Here is a 20,539-nt window from a genome sequence, read left to right as displayed (position 1 = left end):
CTACTAGAATATAAAGTCGATGACAGCAAAGACCTTGCCTCACTTTTCCATTCCAGATCCCGGAACGGGGCCTGGCCCACAGCAAACATTCAATTGATGCTTGAGGAATAAATGAATTGATCTCTATGTGGCCCAGCACTGAGAAGAAAAGCATAACAGAATGCATTTCCAAAGGAAAAGGAAGATGAAATCCCAAGTGGAATGGTAGGTTGCTCCTGCCAATGCCCCTCTCATCTGGGCCATAGAATTCACCACATCCTCAGCTCCTCTTGTGATGGAATCAGAAGCCGGATTCCAACCCCTGGGCAGGCAGTTCCCCTACCCTGTTACTTAAGAAGCTGTCAATCTACCAGCTTGTCCAAGACCCACCAACTATTCCGTGCTTCTTGGAAAAGAAAAATTCTCCTAGATTGTAAGTTTCGATCATTCATTTCACTCCCCACAATAAACCCAACTTCTGAACAGACTTTCACAGAAGCGTCCAATAAATAATTTGTCCAAGGAATGATTTATTATCTTTGAGGCCAGCTTCTGAGCCACTGAAGAAAACACTGACTTTTAAAAAGTCATCCACTAGATGGCAGTGTCACTCCACATCGTTGCCCAGTCATTTCAGCCACCAGAGGTCCAGGATGGGCTAGAATTTAGAAGTATGCATTCAGGCCTGCAATCAGGGAATAATTCTGGACCATCAAAGGAAGTAGCTTTCGTTAAATGTGTAGTAGGTGATTCATAATATTGTTAAAAGTTGATCTTTTAATAAATGTAAGGAAAATCATCAATAAATAGCTGCAAGACCTTGAGTAAATCACGTGACCTCTGCAAGGAACTCAGGTCCTGCATACGAAATTCTAAGAGGTTTAACCAGAGGATCACCAAAGTCCCTCCCGCTCTCCAATTCCCTTAGCTTGACAGCATTGAATAACAATGGCTGGCAGGCAGCCCAGCAACATCCTTCCCTGCAAGACAGACAGAGAAGAGCTTACTGGGTTAAGGGAAACGGCTCCAGAGTCAGGAGCCAAGGTTCAAATCCTTGCTGACTAGCTATAGGCAGGCTATTTAACATCTCTGGGCCTCAGACTCCTCCTATGTAAAAGAGAGGGAATCCATCTGTACTTCATAGGGTGGTTATGAGGATTTGAGCAGATTCCACATAAAGTGCTTAACATGGCGCCTGGTACATAAATATGCATTCAATAATCATTGGCCGCTATTATTGTTGTTGTTAGTAAAAATATTATCATTATTATTGTTATTATTATGAGATGTTTTATTCAATTTAATTCAGCTTAGGTATAAAAAGCAATGCTTGAGAACAGACCAGGACTTGCAAGAAAGACCTGCAGCCCACTCCTTGCCTTCAAAGTATTTAGGAAGTGTGAATGGGTAAAAGACAAGGATCGTAACAAAAAAGCATAATGAAAAAGTTTCCACTAAGATAAATACTGACAGTGCTGCAGACAGAACGTTTGCCCACCTCACCACTACATTCATACGATGAAACCTAATCCCCAGTGTGATAGCATTTGGGTGGGGCCCTTGGGAGGTGATTAGGTCATGAGGATAGAGTCCTTAAAAAAGAGGCCAAGGGGGCTCCCTCACCCTTTCTGCCATGTGAGGAGACAGGTAGAAGACAGCCATCTACGAACCGGGAAGCAGGCCTCACCAGACACCAAATATGCCAGTGCCTTGATCCTGGACTTCCCAATATCCGGAACTGTCAGAAACAAATTTCTGTTGTTTATAAGCCACCCAGTCTAGGGTATTCTGTTATAGCAGCCTGAACAGACTAAGGCAGCCAGGAAGAATGCCATCCAATTTGGGAGCAGGGGAGGGGGAGGAACAGGCCAGTTATGGGCAGCTGTAATTTACCTTCTCATACATGAAGTAGGCAGGACAGGTATTTTATGAGTATTTTACAAAGGAACTAGAGCTCAGAGAGACCAAGTACTTGTCCCAGGTCACACAGTCAACTACACAGCAGAGCAAGCCTTGAAAAGAAGGTATCTCTGCCAGTCCAGTGTTCTGGTCCCCATATTGCTATCTCAGGGGGAGACGCTATTGGCATGGCCCTAAAAGAAAATGTGGGACTCATTCCAGACCAACTCACCAGGAGCCAGGCGTGGAGAGAGCAGACCGGGAGAAGCAGCCTCACTCTGGGGAAGCCGTGCAGGTAGGATAACTGTACTGCAGGCCTCCCAGTACCAGTAGGTGCTAGAACAATCACATACTCGCTCAGCTGTGAATACTTGCACTCACGGTGCATGGTCACCTAACTGCTTAGGAACTACAGAGTTAGCCAGATCTGGTCATTGGGAGCTGCAGCCAAAATGCCTTTCCCTATCGTTTCCAAACCCTAAATGCCAAATGATGCTAGAAGAATGATAACCGATCAGGACAGATCCTAAATGGAATTATGTATTTATCACGGACAATTCACATATCCTTGGGTATCTCCTAGTGCCCATAGCCCCATGTACAGTTGGGAATAGCCTTTTATGTAATGAAATTTTCATCCAATGAAAATCAGCATTTCCTTAACCTTCTCAATCACATTTGACAAGATTTACCCGAGCAGCTTTGCTACTTCAAGAATCTCCTCCTCCTGCGTTGGCTTCTTTCTCCCTAGCTCAAGCAAAAGATCTTCAAGGAAAGGTTAGCAGTTTCTACTTCCTACAGCTCACCCCAAATACAATTGCTGCTGGTTGGTTGGCCAAGAACTGATCTGCAAAGCCCACTATAAACACTTCCTGTTGCTAAGCCTAATCCATCACTCAAACAACTGATTCAAACACTCATTTCAAAGAAAGAGTTCTGAGCACAACACTTTCTAACTGAGGGTGTGTAACAAATCCTGGACTCCACCATCTCCTGAGTAATCCTCATCTTTCAACCTCTGACCCTACCATCTTCATATGAACAGAAGTACTGGCCAGGAATTTGCTCAAAAAGAAAGGAAACTGAAGAATGAGGGCTAGCTTGGAAGCCATAGCCTCGCTTTAGCACACACCTGAGACAGTTCAAGCAAATTGTTAAGAGCTAAATAAGATGATATTCATGTAGCCAAGTTTGGAGTTCCACTAGCAAACTGCCCTGTCTCCCCAAAACATAAACCCCCTAGCCATGCAAATCTCCATGAACTAAATAAAAATGGTCACAGCTCCAAGGCCGCAAATCTGACTTCTCTTTCCAAGAGAACTACTCTTAAAAAAGACCCCATGCAAATCCAAAAAAAAACAGGGGCAGACCAGAGAATTTACTTTTTTGAAACAAAGTTACCTAAGCACAAAATACATGAGACAATAAAATACTGCTTAAAAAAAAAAAGACTAATGTCAAGTACTGGTTGGAATAATTTCTTTTTCATTTCACATTATGGAAGGATGACCAAAGTGTTTCAGATGCTAACATTTCCAATCAGTGATGTAAGGAGGACGTCGAAAGGCAGGGCAAGAGACTACAGAATCAAGGTCAAGGGTGAGAGAAACAGGAAAACAGATCTCAGTTTGAAAGGAAGAAGCACAGTCTGGCGATTAGGGTGATCTTGACCAACTGCATGTTCCTTGCCGTGGACAGGCGCGACAGCCGTACAGTGTGGCTGCATCGGGAAGGGACAAAGGCAATGCGGGCAGCAAGTGTGGAATGAGGGATCAGAATGAAGCTCCAGCAGAGAGTAACCAGAACACATCCACAGCACCATGGAAAGATTAAACACTTTATTCAGACACGAGTAAAGTTTCTTACCTCCTGAAGCTGAGATTCTTTCTTTTTGGAAGACAAATTCAAGTGTTTTTCTAAGATGCCACAATACTTCTCTGTCTCCTTGTCATACTTCTTTTTGGCTTCCTGGCAAAAAAAAAAAAAAGAGGAAAGGAGAAAAAGACTAAAATGTTGCAGGAATGAAAGCAACCTGGGTCAAACTCTTCCTGCTCATCTTCATGGCTTCGTCATTCCCTCAGACCCAGAACAGCGGCAGACCACCCAGCTCCTACTCTTCCAATAATGCCATGAAACCAAGCAACCACCCATCAACAACAGCCCAACCATTTTGAGGGTCTATCACAGAGGCGCCACTACTATGCCAGAAATGAGGTAAATACCAGTATATTCAGAGTGGCAGAGCCAGGATTCCACCTTCTAAAAATTTCAGTTGTAAAACAGAAATCTCTAGTTTCGAACTCACAAGGATGTTCAAAGCCAAAGGAAGAAGGGAAGTTACCTGTGAAGCTAATCCCCAAACAGGAAGATCTACACCTTAAGTGGAACAAGTCTAGACTAAGAGTAGATCCAGCTTTAACTGTGTTCACAAAGTATGTCTTAACTTGTAGACCTAAATATTCCTTGATGCAATAATATCACATATGGGTCTTTAAGCTGAGGAATAATTCAAAACAAAGAAGACATTATCTTCCCAAATATGTTCACTGTGGCACCATTTATAATAGCAAAAAAAAAAAAAAAAAAAAAAAAAGCAACATTGCTGCCCAAGAACAGAATTTGGGATAATTAAAGTATGGGGCATCCAATAAACATAACTAGGAAGGCTAGCATGATACAAACTCGGTGCATCCTACAGAGAATGCGTCTACCTGCAGACAAACATTAGATGGGAAGATACTTCAGTGAAAATACTTGAGTTAAGAAAATGGGATAATGGGTGATTTTTTTTTTCCTCCATTTGGGAAATGTTTATTATCCTATATTATTGCTTTCAAACTAAAAAAATATATATATATCATATTACACAGAATAATCCCTGCTCCCCCAAAGTCACTGAAGTTCTATTTCTATTCCCTATTTTACAGATAAGAAAACTTAGATGCGGGAAGTCAACTTCTGTAAAAAGTCACAGGGAGTGACAGAGCTGGAGTCCGAGCCCAGGACAAGCTGCCTCCAAGTCCACATTCTCAGCCACACCTGGAAACACTGTCATAGGCGGTCTCTCTTCCCTCCACATTTCAGTGGGGATGGCGGGCAAGGGGGCTGAAAGAAGGTCTACCATGGCCTGGTAAACAGGATCAAATGTACTAACTGGGTGCATCATTCCGGCTTTTGACTCACGTGGAGCCCACAGCAGATATTTTTCTGCAACTCCAAGGCTTACAAGAGGAGAAAAAAATTTGCGGCCAGATAAGGAAGCTCAGATACATCTCTTCATTTAATGACAATATAACAAGCAAGCACTCTGTGTTAGGATCCTTCAGGCACTGGAAATATAATACAATACAAGGCAGAAACGGCCCCACTCTCGTGGTGGGGATGTTCCAGCAGAAGGAGAAACACAATTAACCAGTAAACAAACAGCCTGATTCCAGACTGCCGTAGGTGCCACGCAGGAAACAAACAGGGTGCAGTCCCAGAGATTCTTGCAGATAAGTGCTCCAGAGAGGCCTCACTGGGGAGGGGAAGTATGATCCAAGACCTGCTCACCTTGTGAGGGGCAGAGTGGAGCCTTCCAGACTGGTAAGTGCAGATGCTCTGGGCAGAACACACTGGGCCTAAGCGTGGAGGCATTACCAAGAAGCCGTCACCGGAAGCTCTGAACAGCACCCGTGACGTCAGAACACCATTTATCTGGTCAACGGCAAGACTCTTAAGCCTCACAGAGTGGGCAGAATCATCATATACCCATTTGAGCTGGTATGTGTCCATTTCTACAAATCTGAATTTTGCTAGAAAGTTTTACATACACAAACAAACATGCAGAAGCATGTGAAGACAAAAGCTGGAGGAGACATTACTCCTTCAAACGAGGAGAGGTACAGGCAAGACACTTGACTCAAGTAATGCTTTTCCTTCACAGAAGTCAGCGACTTTGAGCTGGGGTTCCAACTCTGCCTGATGCTCGCACAGGCACCCCACCAGCCTCGTCGACAACCCCCAAAAGAGAACCCTGGCGCCAGCACAGTCCAGCGGGCCAGAGGTGAGAAAGGGCTCAGCAACATGAGTCACTGGCATTCCGTGACTTTCTGGCAACTCGACCTTTGGGGGAATAACTCCTCTAGGATTGAGATCATGTTCTTAAGACGGGAGGGTGGTAAGACTCAGTCACTCAGGTACCGAGATGGTGTTCCCCTTCTAGGGAGTCCACGGTGGGTGGTGAAATGGATCCAGGACAGAGCTAGGATTCTGGAAATTATTCCCAACTCCATACAAACCACTGCCCCTCTGGGACTCAGTTCCCTCATCTATAAACTGAGCATGACTAGACGAAACAATGGCTCAAGTCTCCCCTTTCAGCTCAGAGACTGTCTAACAAAAAAAGCATAAGAACACTCCTCCCATCGTAGGACTGTCAGGACTAAATGAGATAAACCATATCCAGTGCTTGGCAGAGTGCCTGGCACATGGAAAGTGCTCGATAGAATTCAGTGCTGATGACGGTGGTGGCGGCAATGATGCAGTCCATCATCTAACCCCACCTCCTCGTTAGGACACCACTTGCTTTCCAAGCTCCACGTCCACGAAGGCGACCCGTCACAGCACCCACCACAACTTGCGATCATATGCTTATTCATATCATTCTGTCCAGTGCCTTTCTCCCTGCACACCATGAGCATGGTGACCGCATCTGCATTTACCCTGCACCGAACACCAGTGTGGAGCACGGTGCCGGGCACACAGCAGGCTCTCCCCTGTTTTTTAATGAATGAACTGTGTGTATCGAATAGAATGGTTAACGTCAAATGATTTTAGGACAGTGTTCTGAGTGGCACTTTATAGGAGTTCACTCATCTCTTCCTCATAATAACTCTGTAAGGTAAGCACTCTCAGTATCCCCATTTCTCAGCTCAGGAAACGTGTGGAGAAGGTCAGTAACCTCTCCACGTTTACATGCAAGCGGCACAAGTGGGATTTGGACTCAAGCAGTCCCACTCTCAGCCACTCTCTCTGATGTCTATTCTACTTTCACTGGAGAGCCCAGCTTCGGCCGCAGGAAAAATCAACTCCCCCAAACTCAGAAATCTAAAAGCAGGGCCACAGCTATGCCAAGCCCCAGGGTCTGCCCTACCCCAGAGCAGCCACATTAGCACAAGAATGCTCCTCGCATGCAGCCTTCACCCCCAGAACTCTTAACTTCTGCTTCCTGCAAGTAGCAACAGGTTGTTATAGCAACCGAAGTGCACCAGAGCTGGGAGGAGGAGGAAGGGTAATTTTAGCATCACACGGGCAGACTTCAGAAGTAAGGTCTTTGAGGTATTCCTGACTCTGCTCCCTAGATGGCCTAGTAGAGGGCTTGTCTCTTTGTGTTCTCTTAAACACATGTAATACTGTGATATACATGTACGGGGATGGGGGGTGGGGAAGAGGAACAGGTAGACTGAAAAATAAAATAAAATAACGAAGGGGGAGGGATGAGAAATCATCCCCAACGTCATCACCTCATTCTTCAACAGGAAAGAGAGAAGAGGATGTGTGTGAGGGGAAACATGTTTTGGTGAGTGACTATTTCATATAAATTTTTTAATTCTTGTATTCCTCACCATCTATAGCCCCCAGAAAAGTACCTGCTCCTGTCACTCGGATCACTGATACTAACCCCAAAGGAACCCACTGGGCCTTCCGCTCCTCCTCCGTGGTAACTATGGTAACCCCCACGCCGCCAAGGGAAGAGGCTGGAGTGAGAGGCGTCAGGAGACGCCTACTGGAGAAGTGACTTCTGGAAAGATAACTCAGTGAATGGGTCTGCTCCGCCTCTGCCTCCAAGCTCTTCAGAACCTGCAGAGCCACTGTGTGTTTGAGGGAGGGGAAATCACAGGCCCCAAGGCCACGAAAGAGACGGTGCTCCTTGGGTCTGAGAACTCAGGGAGGGGCACTCGGCATTTTCCCATCCATCCCTGGGCTTGTTCAAAGTCTCGGACAAAATCTTAGCGGAATAAGACTTCCTTTAAATTATATATTCCTTAACCTCTGATAGAAGACCAACGAGCTCCAATATCTTCATAAATGAAAACTGTAAAATTGGTAGGGAAGTGCTGTAAAAGTGGAAGAAAAATCTTGGCCATGGTCCCTCCTTCAAACTAGGGCCATTCCTCCCTCTGAATAACCCTGACTGAACCGAACATCTCTGTCACGCCCTAATCATATTCATTTTTAGAAAGCAGATGCACTTAGTTGGGGGCTGAGGGGAGAGCCCACTTCGTTACACTTCAGCTATGTTTTTCCCACCTACAGGCAGGCATCTCTCAAGGCTATTTCACAACTGAGTAAAATCCACAAGTAAGAGGGTGATGTTGCCCAAAACCCCCTGCAGGTGGCGCAAGGGACTGCGGCCGAATGACTCAGCTCCAGGAAAAAAAAAAAAAAAACAGGAAGAAAATCTTGAAAATCTTTTTGCTTTCATTGATTCCAATGAAAACATCTTGCCCACAGGTGGTCTCTAACACTCTACTGAAGGTCAATCTCGCTAGGGTTGTCTAGTGATTTAATCACAGGGAGGGGGACCCCAGAGAATCCACCTTTAATAAATGAATAAAATTCCCTTCTCAGTCTTTCAGTAACAGGTTAGAGTCAGCCAACTTTCAGCTATAGTCCCTCCAGGTCAGCTATAACAAATGGTGACCTCTGGGTTGAAGCAGTCCCGCTTTTTGACTTGCACAATGTGTAATATATATTTTTAAATTATTTGCCAGCATTTTTTTAAAGCCAGGAAATTTCATATGAAACTCTTTAACTTTTCAGTTTCTCTTGAAAAAAATGTAAAGGTCTAACGACAAGGGCTCCTTTTCATACACAGCTAAAGTGGGCTAAGAAGAGGGTCCCCATGCCCACAGGGGCCTATTTGCAACCCCTGTCCTAGGCTCCAGTCCTGGACCTCCACAAACAATATAATTCCATGGTGTCCAAACACATCAGGTATCTACTCACACAAAAGAGGCGTGGTTTCTACCTTTGGATGATTTATGAACTAGCACAACACGATTAGATGTCAAAACACTAGAATGACAGCTCTGGGGTTGACCCCTCAGTCTTACTTCAGACACTTGTGAAGAACAGATGAGCTGGGCCCTAAGCTTATTTGCCCAGGATTCCCTGAAAATGGTGGACTTAGATTTTCTGAAGAAGGTGTTGTGTTTCCCAGACCTCCTGCCCTAAAATCCAAGAACAAGGCTTGCGAAATTCTCACCTTGGCAGCCCCAATCTGCTCCTTTCGAAATTTCTCCAAGGGAGTGATGAGCACTTCGCTGGCATTCTCAATCTGGAGAGGAAAAGCAGAGGGGTCGGGGAGGGGGACAGAGAAGCAGGGTCAGTAAAGAACTGCAGCAGTTCTGGCACAAAAGGCCTCCCCATGCTTCAGTATAAGATCTCAGTAAGCACAATGGTGCACGTGTCACCTCTTCCTTACACCTGAACCAACAGCATGCCAAATCGAAATCTAGTCATCAGTCCAAAACACGACATTCTTCCTGTGCATGAGTAAGAGAGATTCTTTAAAAATAAAAACGAGGACCTCTAAAAACGTAAGCAACCACATTGAAGGCAGAGCGGAACTGGTGGCAGAGTAGGGTCTAAATTTCAAGCTTCAGGTGACATCTTCTTGTAAATGCTCATTCAGCCAAGTTATATTTAAGTAGATATATTTAAAGTAGGTCAACATTGAGTCTAGGTTAACCCTCCCCCCAGAAAAACCTCCACTTTTGGTGGTAAGAAAACCACCCAAGCCTGATTCTGTGTAGCCCTACCAGTTCTGGACGGGGATCAGGATGCTTGTGCCTCCTGGCCACTGGCTGCTTTTCAACTTCATCTCACCGCGCTCACCCCCTCAGGTCCTGCCCTCAACTAAACGGTCACCCGAACGCACCTCAAATGGGCCAAACCTGCCCCACTTCTGAGCCTTTGCATTTGGCTGTTCCCGCAGATGCTTTGTCCCCAAATCCTTGTGTGCACAACTCATTACTTATTGTAATTCAGGTTTCAGCTTAAAGGTCACCTCTTTAGAGAGGTCTTCTCTGACCACCAATGCAATCCAAAGAAACTTCCCACTACCCCACCAAGTGTTTTCTTCAGAAGATGTAAGCCAGCTGAAGTTTTCTGGTTCAGCATTACAAGACATGCACATGCATGCACACACATGCACACACATGCGCACACACACACGCCACTCTCTCGTAAATGTTCACATGTCCACCACCATCCCCAAAACACAGAAGAGTGCTGAAACAAAGGAGCACTCAAACGTTTTTCAATGACTAAATGAAAGAATGATTTCTTGATTGGCTGCCAACTGTGTGACCACAGGCAAAACATTTAACCTCTCTGGGCTCTAATTTCCTCATCTGCAAAATGAGTGGGGTGGATTGTTCCAGCTCTAAGATTCTATGGTCTTTTCTAAGACAGCACAATATTTTACAATCTTTCCTTTTAAGTCATTCATTGCTCACTCGTCACTCAACTAATTATTTCAGGAATCTCGTCGCAACAAAGCATTATTTTTCTAAATCACATGCCTATCCATTGCAATGAAACCAACAGAGTAAATGCCAGAAGCCATAGATGGAGACAGCAAAGAACTAACTAGACAATGTGAGGGGTAGAAGGTGGCAGGTCTCCAAATTTATTGCCATTTGCCTTTTCTTCAATTTCGAGAGCGCTTATTTTAAAAGAGAACATTTTAACTCTAGAGTGTTGCAATGTTATTTAACTTGCTTGATTTTTATTGTCATTTGATGTTGCTTTATCGGCTCACTTATTTCAGTCTTTTCCACAAATAAAGCGCAAGTCTCTGAAACTTACAATGGAGCTCTGAGCCACTAAGCCATTGGTTCTCAACATTAGCCGAAGGTTAGGCTCACCTGGGGAGCTTTTAAGATGCCCGATGTCCAGGCCACGCTCCAGACCAATAAATCAGAATCTCTGTACTTCGATCCAGGCATCAGTGTTTTTTAAACTCCCCAAGTTGTTCCAGTGGGCATCCATGGGGGAGAATCCAGCCCTAACTAGATGCTAAATATACAAAAGCCCTAACTTCCCACCTGGGAATCAGGACACCCAAGTCCTTGTCCCAGTCCCGCTACAGCACGCTATCAGCCTTCAGGAGACCTCACTTTTCTTAGCTGTCAAACGAGGGACTGCACACGGTGAGGAATAAGGTCTGTCTGGGTCTAAGGTTCTATGACTATGTAATTTCCACTCAGTTCCAAGCACTGTGCTGATATTCGAGGCACAGCAGTCCGTTCTCTGCCCTTCAAGAACTCATATTTCCTATGGGACACAGACACGTGCAGTGACTATCAGGACACAGTGTGGTACATGCAGAATCAGAGGCACGAACTAGACATTCAGAAAACACAAAGGATGGCCAAATATCCCGGGGAGTCAGGGAAGGCTTCCCAAAGAAGGTACAGCTTTGCTAGGCTAAGCTGAATTGACGATGAAGCCGTCACAGGGTGAGGAGGTAAGGAAGGGGCTTGCGATGGCCAGATACTCAGACACAGACAGTAGAAACTCGATTCACTGACATTAATAATAAAATTGCAGAGGCAAGCTGGAAAGTATAATCCAGTCATTGTTCCCTTACCCCAGACCTTAGCAATCTGCAGGGTATTCATCGTGATTTGCTCACCATACCCTCCACCCCCAAATAATAACTCTGCCAAGAATCAGACTCAAAAGAATCACTTCCCTTTCTGAGGCACTAGCACGTGCACAAACACACAAGCCTTCCTCTGCCTCCACCCACTACCATCCCTGCTGCTGCCGCCGCCGCCACCCTCCTGATTCTGGTTCAAGCACCCAGCAGTGAGCAATCAAGGCAAACAGTGTCTCTCTTTGCAGAGCAGAAAGTGAGAGGTTTCTGCTCTGGTTGGAGTTTTAAAGAAATGCCAGCTTCTTTGGTATCACATGCACTTGGGTTTGAATCCAGGCTGTGCTACTTATTAACTGTGTGATCTTGGGAATGTTACTTAATAGCTGTAAACCTTGGTATCTTCACCTGGACAATGGTGATGATAAAGGTCCCACTTCAACAGAGTCATCATGAGGGTTAAAATAGAAAATGCATGGCTACATGCCTTGGTAGAGGCTATGAACTGAATTGCATCCCCTCCAAAATTCATATATTGAAGCCCTAACCCCTGTTAAATTAAACAAGGAGGCCATTAGATTGAGGTGACTCTAATGCCTTAGCAGCCTACATAAGCAAACCAAAACCTCAAGGTTAAGAAACTGAAATCTAAGAAACTGAAACCAATCACAAACAACTAGACTTTCCCAAATAAGGCAACCACTTAAGCTAGAGCCAATCAAATAATTTCCTTGCTTTGTTTCCACATCTGCTATATAAAAGTCTTTGCCCTACCTCCTGTTGATGGAGTGCTCCTAACCACTTCCGGGTTGGTTCTGCCCAATTTGAATCGATTTTTGTTTAAATAAACTTAAAAATTAAACATGCCTCAGTTTATCTTTTAACACCCCCAATGTGATAGTATTGATATCTGGAGATGGAGCCTTTGGAGATAATTAGGTCATGAGGAGAGAATCCTCGTCATGGGATTAGTGACCTTGTAAGAGACAGGAGAGTTTCCCCAACCCTTTCTCTGCCCTGTGAGAAAACAGCAAAGCGGTGGCTGTCTGCAAGCCAGGAAGAGGGCCCTCAGCAGGAACCAAATCAGCCAGCAACTCGATTTTGGACTGCCCGGTCTCCACAACTGTGAAAAATAAATGTTTGTTGTTTAAGCCACCCAGTCTATGGAATTTTGTTACAGCAACCCGAGCAGACTAACACAGTAGACTTAGTCCTGAAACCACACTGGCTGTTAGTATGGGAAGAGAAGAAAAATCCTCATTGATGACTCTTCCCTGGGCCTCTGGAGCACTGCTGCCTAGAGACAAGCCCACCTGGTGACAAATCAGCATGCAGCTTCATTCCTGATGTCTCAGGAATAAGAGGGAGGCCCAAAAGAGCTTCCCGTGGATCCAAAATCCCTCATCTGTGAATGCTGAACCACATCAGAATAAAGCCTTGTACAGAAGATCTCTCTTAAGAACCTGGAGGTCAGTGTTTGATTCTTGAAGTTGCACACTGCCTCTCTTTGAAGAACTTCTTATAGTTCCCATCATTTACTAAGTACCCCTTGATTGGATGCCTACCAACATGGCAGGCACTGTGTTAGGTACCCTGGAATTAAAAGTGAAGGAGAGCTCTTGGATGGGTTTAATAAGGTGAGGAGGAGGGGAGCAGGGTGGGGCACCTTCATTCCCATTCTGCCAGTAAGGAATCTCAGGCTCCCAAAAGTTAAATAATTCAAAAGATCCACCTTAAGTCATATACTTTATATATACACCTTATAGTGAATCTTTAGGACAACAATGTGGTTCTACGTTATCCAGGGTAACCCTTTAAATATTTACAAAAGGTTTCAAACCCAGCAAGGGTGAGAAGATGAGGCTTGCTCGTGAGCCCAGAGCACTCAAGTGGCAGAGCCTGGACTCAAACCCTGTTCTTCTGACAACAAATCCTGTGTTCCCTCGATGTGACCACACTGTCCAGGACCAAGGGCAGCCCAGCCATACTCACCATCCGTATCCGTTCATCTTCAAGATTCCTGAGGACAGTGGCAAACTCCTGCAAAGACCTTGCTGAAAAAGAGAAAGGGGCCATGAGGTGGAAGTAGAGTGACAGGCCTTTGGGAACCCTTCCAGATACAGCTATTGTGTTATGGACTGAAATCCCTTGGCATATGCAGAGACCTAAAGACAACTCTTCCCAAGGCTCCCCTTATCTTTTCATCATTAACCATTAAGGATGACCCAGAAATGCAGGATAATCCACCGGGCACTCTAGCTAGGGAAGGGTTTCCTTCAAGGAAAAGACCTGCCTGTTCCTGAGAGAACCCAGGACTGATGGGATGTTGGCCAGCTCCCAGGCTCCAGGCTGGACCGGGCAGAGTTCCTCTTCGGAGTTCAAGGATGTCCTGCCCAGGATTTGACCTCCTCAACTTTTGTTGTGGGGTTGCGTCAGAACCCAACCTTTTCTTTGCACCAGAGCTAAACAAACAACACTGCCGGCATTGGAAGCCACATCTCTGGCTTTTCCTTGGGTTCCTCCTCTCTGAGTCCTCAAGCCCCTTATTATTGCAACACAGCTGGCAGCACAGCAGTCAGATGTGGACAGTCTCTTTTGCTGGAATTATTCCAAAGGGAATAAGCATTGCATACAATAGCCCTGAGGATATTCGAGATATTCATGTAATGCTGGGAAAAACATCTGTATATTCAGGAGTTACAACAATGATACGTTTTCACGGCTCTCAGCTGTCTCCCAGTTCCCTCTGCTCATCCCCAGATCCTGATTTTCTGGATGCTAACAGGGAATCCATAAGCATTTGGTGACTTAATTCAATGTAACTTGCTCAACTCTTGCTCACTTAATGGAGTCAACCAAGATGCCCAATGGAAGAATAAGGTGCAATGACTAGGCCCTGACAAAGACACGTGTCTTGACACTGCAAATCCTCTGTGCTCAGTGTTGCCCACAGAAGATGGACAGGGGATGGTGAAGAGCGACACGGGGCAGCAAGCTAACAAATGGTAACCTCCGCTCTCAGCCTCTTGTTAAGGAAAATGCATGGGAGAGGTGGGGCCGTGACCCAGACATGGAGCTCCTCTCCCCATCCGAAGGCAGCGACAGCTACATAGCTCTAGCCAACTGTTGCCAGGGCAGAATGAGGGGCCGGCTGCTCAGGCTCCCCAATTTTCAAAGAAGCTAGAAAACTGGAACTTTACATAAATTCAACTTATATGGTAATTCAATTTTAAAAAATGAGTGCCCAAGAAAACATGGCTGCATTAGGACCTCAGCCCATGAGCCATCACCTGCAACCTCTGATCTAAATCTTCTCCCATCTACTCGTGTTCTGCTTTTGCTCTAATTCTAAAGTACTGTGCTTGGGGGAAGAACGTTGCAAAGCCAGCCAGAAGCAGAACACTAACAGAGGGCGGAGATAGGAGCCCCACAGCGAACCTTCCCGCTTTCTCCTGCAGGCCGCAGGGTGAGAGCCACTGCAATCCCAGGACTCTGAGGAGAAGCCCTGGAGAGCCCCGGGCCCTGACCCTCACTCAACTCTGCCCGCTCCACTCTTAATACTGACTTCTTAATTTACAACACTTACATACTCCCTATTCCAGGGGAAAGACTCAGGGAGGACATTGAAAGCTGTGGTACACAGTGAACTTTTTAAACTCTTGCATGTGGTTATGACTTACCTATGCACATTTCATCATCTGTTTCTGCATCTCCTATGCACTGAAACTTAAATTCATTTAAGGAATCTGCAAATTTCCGCTTCGCTGAAGACAAATCTAGCCAAAAAAAAAAAAAAAAAAAAGAGACAGAGTAAAAAATACGGATTACTGAAATAAACCTGCCTTCATGTTTCCTGCATTTTTTTAGTCCTTTTACTAATACAGCAGCTAGCAGATCTGTTCCTGAGTCCACCTCAGAGCACAAAAGAATGTAAATTCAAAAGAGTGAATAGTTGTTTATAACATGAGATAATTCAGAAGTTAATATTTTTGCTACATTTGCTTTAACAAGTCTGGTCCTCACTCTCTAATTCCTCAGGCCACACATCGAGTCCTGCCACCTCTACCTGACACCAGTGGGGGTCAGTGAAGCTGCCCTCACATCAGACTCAACAAGACTCCCCACCCCAGCGCAACGCACCGGCACTGGGTAGGGAGCTGGCACAAAGGGCTTGGAACTTCACAGGAGCACACGGACCTCCCCTTCCAACTCAAGGACGCGGGAGGCCCAAGTTCTCAGAACCCTCTGGGCTCCACTCAAAGCAGAGCAGCCGCCAACCTGACGAATCGCCACCTGAACCAGTTTCCTGGGTCACCTTGTTCCACCGCTGCCCCGAGAACAAAGCCCTGGCAATGTTCTGAGTTGGGGTAAAAACACACCCCACACATGGTATCTATAAAGAAACCTCTTGGAGGCCCTTGTCAAATTTTAAAAAATAAGCTTTCATTTAAGACAGTAATAAAAGCCAATGATCCTTCCTGAACCCTCAGCTTCTGTTAAGGGTATAAACCACCGAGGCACCTTTAAGTGGCCTGACAGACAAGGCTGCTCGGCACAAACGTGCTTAACTTAATTCCATGTGCAGCCTTCCTGCAGATTAGGCTAATCATTCAAATTACCCTCGGACATGTTTCCCTCATTGAAAGGGAAATGGCATTATGTTCAAATTCCCAGAGGACGGAAATATGAGGCATAACTGGCAACGAGGTCTGGCCTTAATAAGTTACTGGGGGGAGTGGAGGGCGGGGATTCTGGCTTCACAGATCAACAGAGCCTCTTGGAATATAAGCATCCATGATCCTCAGCCCTTCTCTTTAGCTCTTAGATTTGTCCCTCGAGGTTAGGGGTCACATTTTTTCCATCTACTGGTTTGTTTGTTTCCTCTCCAGGTACCTGGCACTGCACCCTGCTCAGCACATGATGAATAATGTGCGTGTATGGAGGAGGGGGTTGGGAGACTGTACACAAATCCAGCTGCCAGTGTTGAGTTCACCGATCCCAGTGTTCATCCCAAGCAATGGTGCCAGTGGAAGAGCCAAGCAGGGCCGTCCTGCTGTTCTCAGGTCTGAGGCTCAGACCACCGTACGGATACCAGGGGCTCCTGCTCCGGGACCACCCCCCTCACAACCTGAGCTCGGATGACGCGGGTCCCGAGCTAGCCGTGGCTTGTGCAAGGCCCTCCACTCGCTCGACACCAGAAGAGGAAGGCACTTGGAGTGGAGGAGAACACAGGAGCCAACGGCCAGCAGTCTCTGGTCTCTCCCTGGTTCGGTCAATTTAATGGAATGGTTCTTGGCCAGAAGTCCAAAGATGCTGACAGGGAAATCAGGCATCTCTTAAGACTGGCCAACCCAGGCTGAGGAGATCCCCGAGAACACACATCACTCCCTGGCAAGTCAAGAAAGAAACAGATGCATCTGAAAGTCAGAACACTGTGGGGAGGAAGGACAGGGGCGGCCACAGGCAGGCAGGAAGAAATCGAGGGAGAATAATCTTTCCCAGACAAAGACAAAGCCCTCCGAGAGGCCCCACGTGTGGGGTGCGTGGAATGTGGGCAGGTGGTACTCAGTCTTGGCTTTACCAGAATGTTCCCCTGATCAGAACTCACAGAGAAAGACCTGAGCAAAGAGCAAGAACATGACTGCTTCTCTATCCATTCAGCAACCCCCCTGTGCCTCCCCAGTGGGGCAAGCAGGACTCAAGTTGGACCATCTTCTCAACAAAGTGGAAAACGAGAGAAAAGTCAGCCAGGCTTGGGAAAGCTCCCAGCACACACCTGAAAAGCCACGCTGCCAGGGGCAGCTGCCAGGCAGGATCAAGGAATGGCTAATAATGCATGACGGGGCCTCTGTGGGGTCTTCCACAGGAGGCCCACTGAACCAGGAGCAGGCCTGTTAGTTTACAACCAGAAGGTAACCTGATTTCCCTGTGCAGTGGCACACAGCACACCCCGAGAAGCACTGTAGGCCCCACGAAGCCGATAAAGAGGCCGGTGCCCTGGATGGGAGATTAGGTAACGAGTCCTGGTATGGAGTCAATACTGGGCTGTGGGCCCAGGAGGACAGCTGGGTAGAGTGAGAAGCCCAGTTATTGGAATCTGAAAAAGAACTCACCATGGGCTTGAACGACACACGCCAGACACAGCACTCTCTGGGTAAAGGTACAGTGGACACCTGCTGTTTCCTTGTTCAGCATCTACTCCCCGACCTTAGGAACATCATCTCCAGCTTGCTCTGAAGAACCTCCCTTCTCCACTTGCGCTACATGGGGTCCTGGTTCTACACTGGTCAACCCCTTCCCCAGCCCCTTGCCCTCACCGCAACCTCCACGGGCCCCTGCGTTCAAGTTTCAGCTCCACCATTTACCAGCTATGTAACTAATCCTGGGTTAGTCATAAAGTCTCTGTCAACTCACCTCACAGAAGTTGTCAGCCTCTGAGTGAGGAGACCTACCTAGGCTGCGGGGCTGTCAGGAGAGCCAGCGAGACACATGGGGTAAGCACTCTGTACGCTGTCAGCTTCAGTTCTAGGCAAGGCTGGGCTGCTCTTCCTTAATACATAAGTCCTCCAGTAACAGGACCCAGGGAAGGGAAGCATGATTACCTGTACTGAGAGCTCAGAGAAGTTAAAGGACTGACATAAGAGCACACAACCTCTAAGAAGTGGATCTGCAACTCGACCAAGTCCTCTGAACTGAGGTCTTTGTGGGCACACCATGCTGCCTCACCCCGTTCAGATCAACTCCTCTCCATTACTTGGGACAACAGAGAGGACATCAAAAAGAGAACACCCAAAAGCCACTGCCTCTTGGCTACTGCCACCCACTAAGAGTGCTGGCATCTTATGTAGGTGATCATGTTGGATATGCAGCTGCACAGAGACTTCTTTCTGGAGCCTTTCACTCCGATGCACACAGGAATCTCACATGCACATTCCAGTAAGAGGAGAGGAGAAGGCGGGGAGGCTGGCGCTGGGTGCATGCCAAGCTTCGTGGCCCCCTGCTCATATAACCCCACTGTTTCATGTTCAGGCAGTGCAAGACACAGCGAGGAGCCAAGCAGAGGCAATAATATTTACTTTGCAGAAACATCTGTTGCTAGAAAGGCAGAATGCTGGCCAGAGTGGAGAGAAGGCGTGACTGGCAGCCTCCAAGGAGGACAAGGATCTGCTTTACAGAGTAAGTAGGCTCTGCCGCTGAGTGAGGAGACCAGGCAGGTAGGGATATGGAAGCAGCTGGAAGTCTGGGCCACGACGGGCTGCTTCTAAAGCTGCCTGCTCACTCAGGGACCAGAGAAAAGTGCCCTTCTCTTCCTGGAGATGCCATGCTCTGCCACAGCAGACACTAATTCTGCAGAGTTTAAGAGAGTAAGCCAAGCGTAAACCTTTCTTTCACCAAAACAGCTGGCTTATCCTAATGTTTTAAGTTAGAATATACCTTGATTTACACAAGCTTTACCAGTAATAGCACAAGTCAAGCCACTTCCTTTTTTTCCTTTGGTAAAACTTAACACACATGTGCACAAACACACAGGCTCATGAACACGCACATAATGAAGGACTCAAGGTAACCTTACCATTATATGTATTTTCAGTGCATCTGACCTCCAAAGTTACCAAGATTGGATATAACTACCCTTAAACCGTTTTGCTATTCTGTCACATGTTCCTGGACTTAGAAACTGATTACAGTTAATAAAGACCAACTGCCGAAAGAAGCACTTGCAACAGGATTGGCCTCCTGGCTGCTTAAAACACAAGAACACCAAAGTCCCCAGGCCTTGTTAATCTCTCCCTTCTCTGAAAGCCAATTACACTTACACTCTGTGCTCCATCATCCTGCATTTGGAATGACTCTGGAACTATTCATGAGTGGTTTTGTATCACAATGCACAATGAGTGCCTAGGACAGGGCTGAACAAGGTAGCCCTCAAAACCTGTTGCATCCATCTGATTGGCCACAGCAACACAACTTGGCTTGTCTGGAGTGTCTGAGATTCCCCAGAGGAGAGGACCCACGATGAGAGCTGAGAGGTGGACGTGAGCCCGAGAGGTTGCAGCTTTTCCCCACAAGCCCCATTCCCAGGTAAAACTCAACACACTCAAAATGAAATTCTCTCTCCCCTCCTACCGGCTCCCCAGAGAGCCAACCAAGGGCCCCTTCCTATGTCCCTCATTGGGCAAAGGGCACCATCATTCATCCTGCCACGCAAGTCAGAGTCAGATACCCATGCGTCGTCCTTGACAGCAACGGTGTCCTTCCCAAGTCTGTCCATTTTGCCTCCTAAGTATCTCGGTTCTGCACACTCCATCACTACCAGCAACCCCTAAACCAAATACCCCCATTGCCTGGATAACTGCAGCTGCCCCTCCCTGGTCTCCCCACAACCACTTTTGTCCCTCAGGCAGTTCTCCACCCAATCATGTCGGCTCCAGCAGTGAACCCTGAGATGGTTTCCCAGAGCTCTAAGAACAAAGACCAAAGTCCCTTCCAAGGCCTGAGAGGTCCTGCAGGGTCTGGGCCACCACCTCCCAGTGGGCTCTAGAAACCCTGGCCTCTGCCAGTTCCTGGAACAGGCCCGACTCCTGCCGGCAGCCCTCAGCTCAACAATTCCTTCCTCCAGGAAGCCTTCCCTGACTCGTCTAATCAGACCAAACCCCGCCCTAATTTCACTCCCAGAATCCTATGTACCTCTTCCTCACAGCAATTTTATATCGCTCAGATAATTATTTGATTAGTATCTCCCTGACCTGTAAGTTCCATAAAGGTGAGGACTGTGTCCCTTCATGCTCACCACTGTATCCTCAGATCATGTATCCTCAGAACCTAGCACAGTGCCTGACTGAGAGCAGGTGTCACAGAAAGAACAAAGGGAGAGAGGAAGTCAGGCACTCCACTAGTTCATCACACTCAAAGGTGAAATTCCCGATTTTATGCTTGATGAGTGAAAAGAAGCAGATTAGGTACATTAGGTGAAACTTTCCAACTTATGTAAGTCTGGTTGGAGCTTACATATGT

General features: G+C 46.6%; 1 protein-coding gene across 3 annotated transcripts in view; it reads right to left on the bottom strand.

Moving 5' to 3' along the window:
• The window catches only part of ARHGAP26 (Rho GTPase activating protein 26), a 474,900-nt gene that overhangs the window by 342,876 nt on the left and 111,485 nt on the right, over nt 1–20,539 (bottom strand). The window contains exons 2-5 of one of the 3 annotated variants that reach the window (XM_068536090.1): nt 15,205–15,300; nt 13,517–13,578; nt 9,128–9,199; nt 3,745–3,846 (exon numbers count right to left, since the gene is read on the bottom strand). In XM_068536090.1, the coding sequence (XP_068392191.1) occupies nt 3,745–3,846; nt 9,128–9,199; nt 13,517–13,578; nt 15,205–15,300 (332 nt within the window). Of the gene's footprint in view, nt 1–3,744; nt 3,847–9,127; nt 9,200–13,516; nt 13,579–15,204; nt 15,301–20,539 lie in introns of those variants that run through there. The other 2 variants (XM_068536091.1, XM_068536092.1) reach the window with 2 other exon arrangements.

The sequence above is a fragment of the Eschrichtius robustus genome, chromosome 2 (genome assembly GCF_028021215.1).
Source record: "Eschrichtius robustus isolate mEscRob2 chromosome 2, mEscRob2.pri, whole genome shotgun sequence".
NCBI lineage: Eukaryota > Metazoa > Chordata > Mammalia > Artiodactyla > Eschrichtiidae > Eschrichtius > Eschrichtius robustus.
This window is presented reverse-complemented; position numbering and strand designations above follow the sequence as displayed.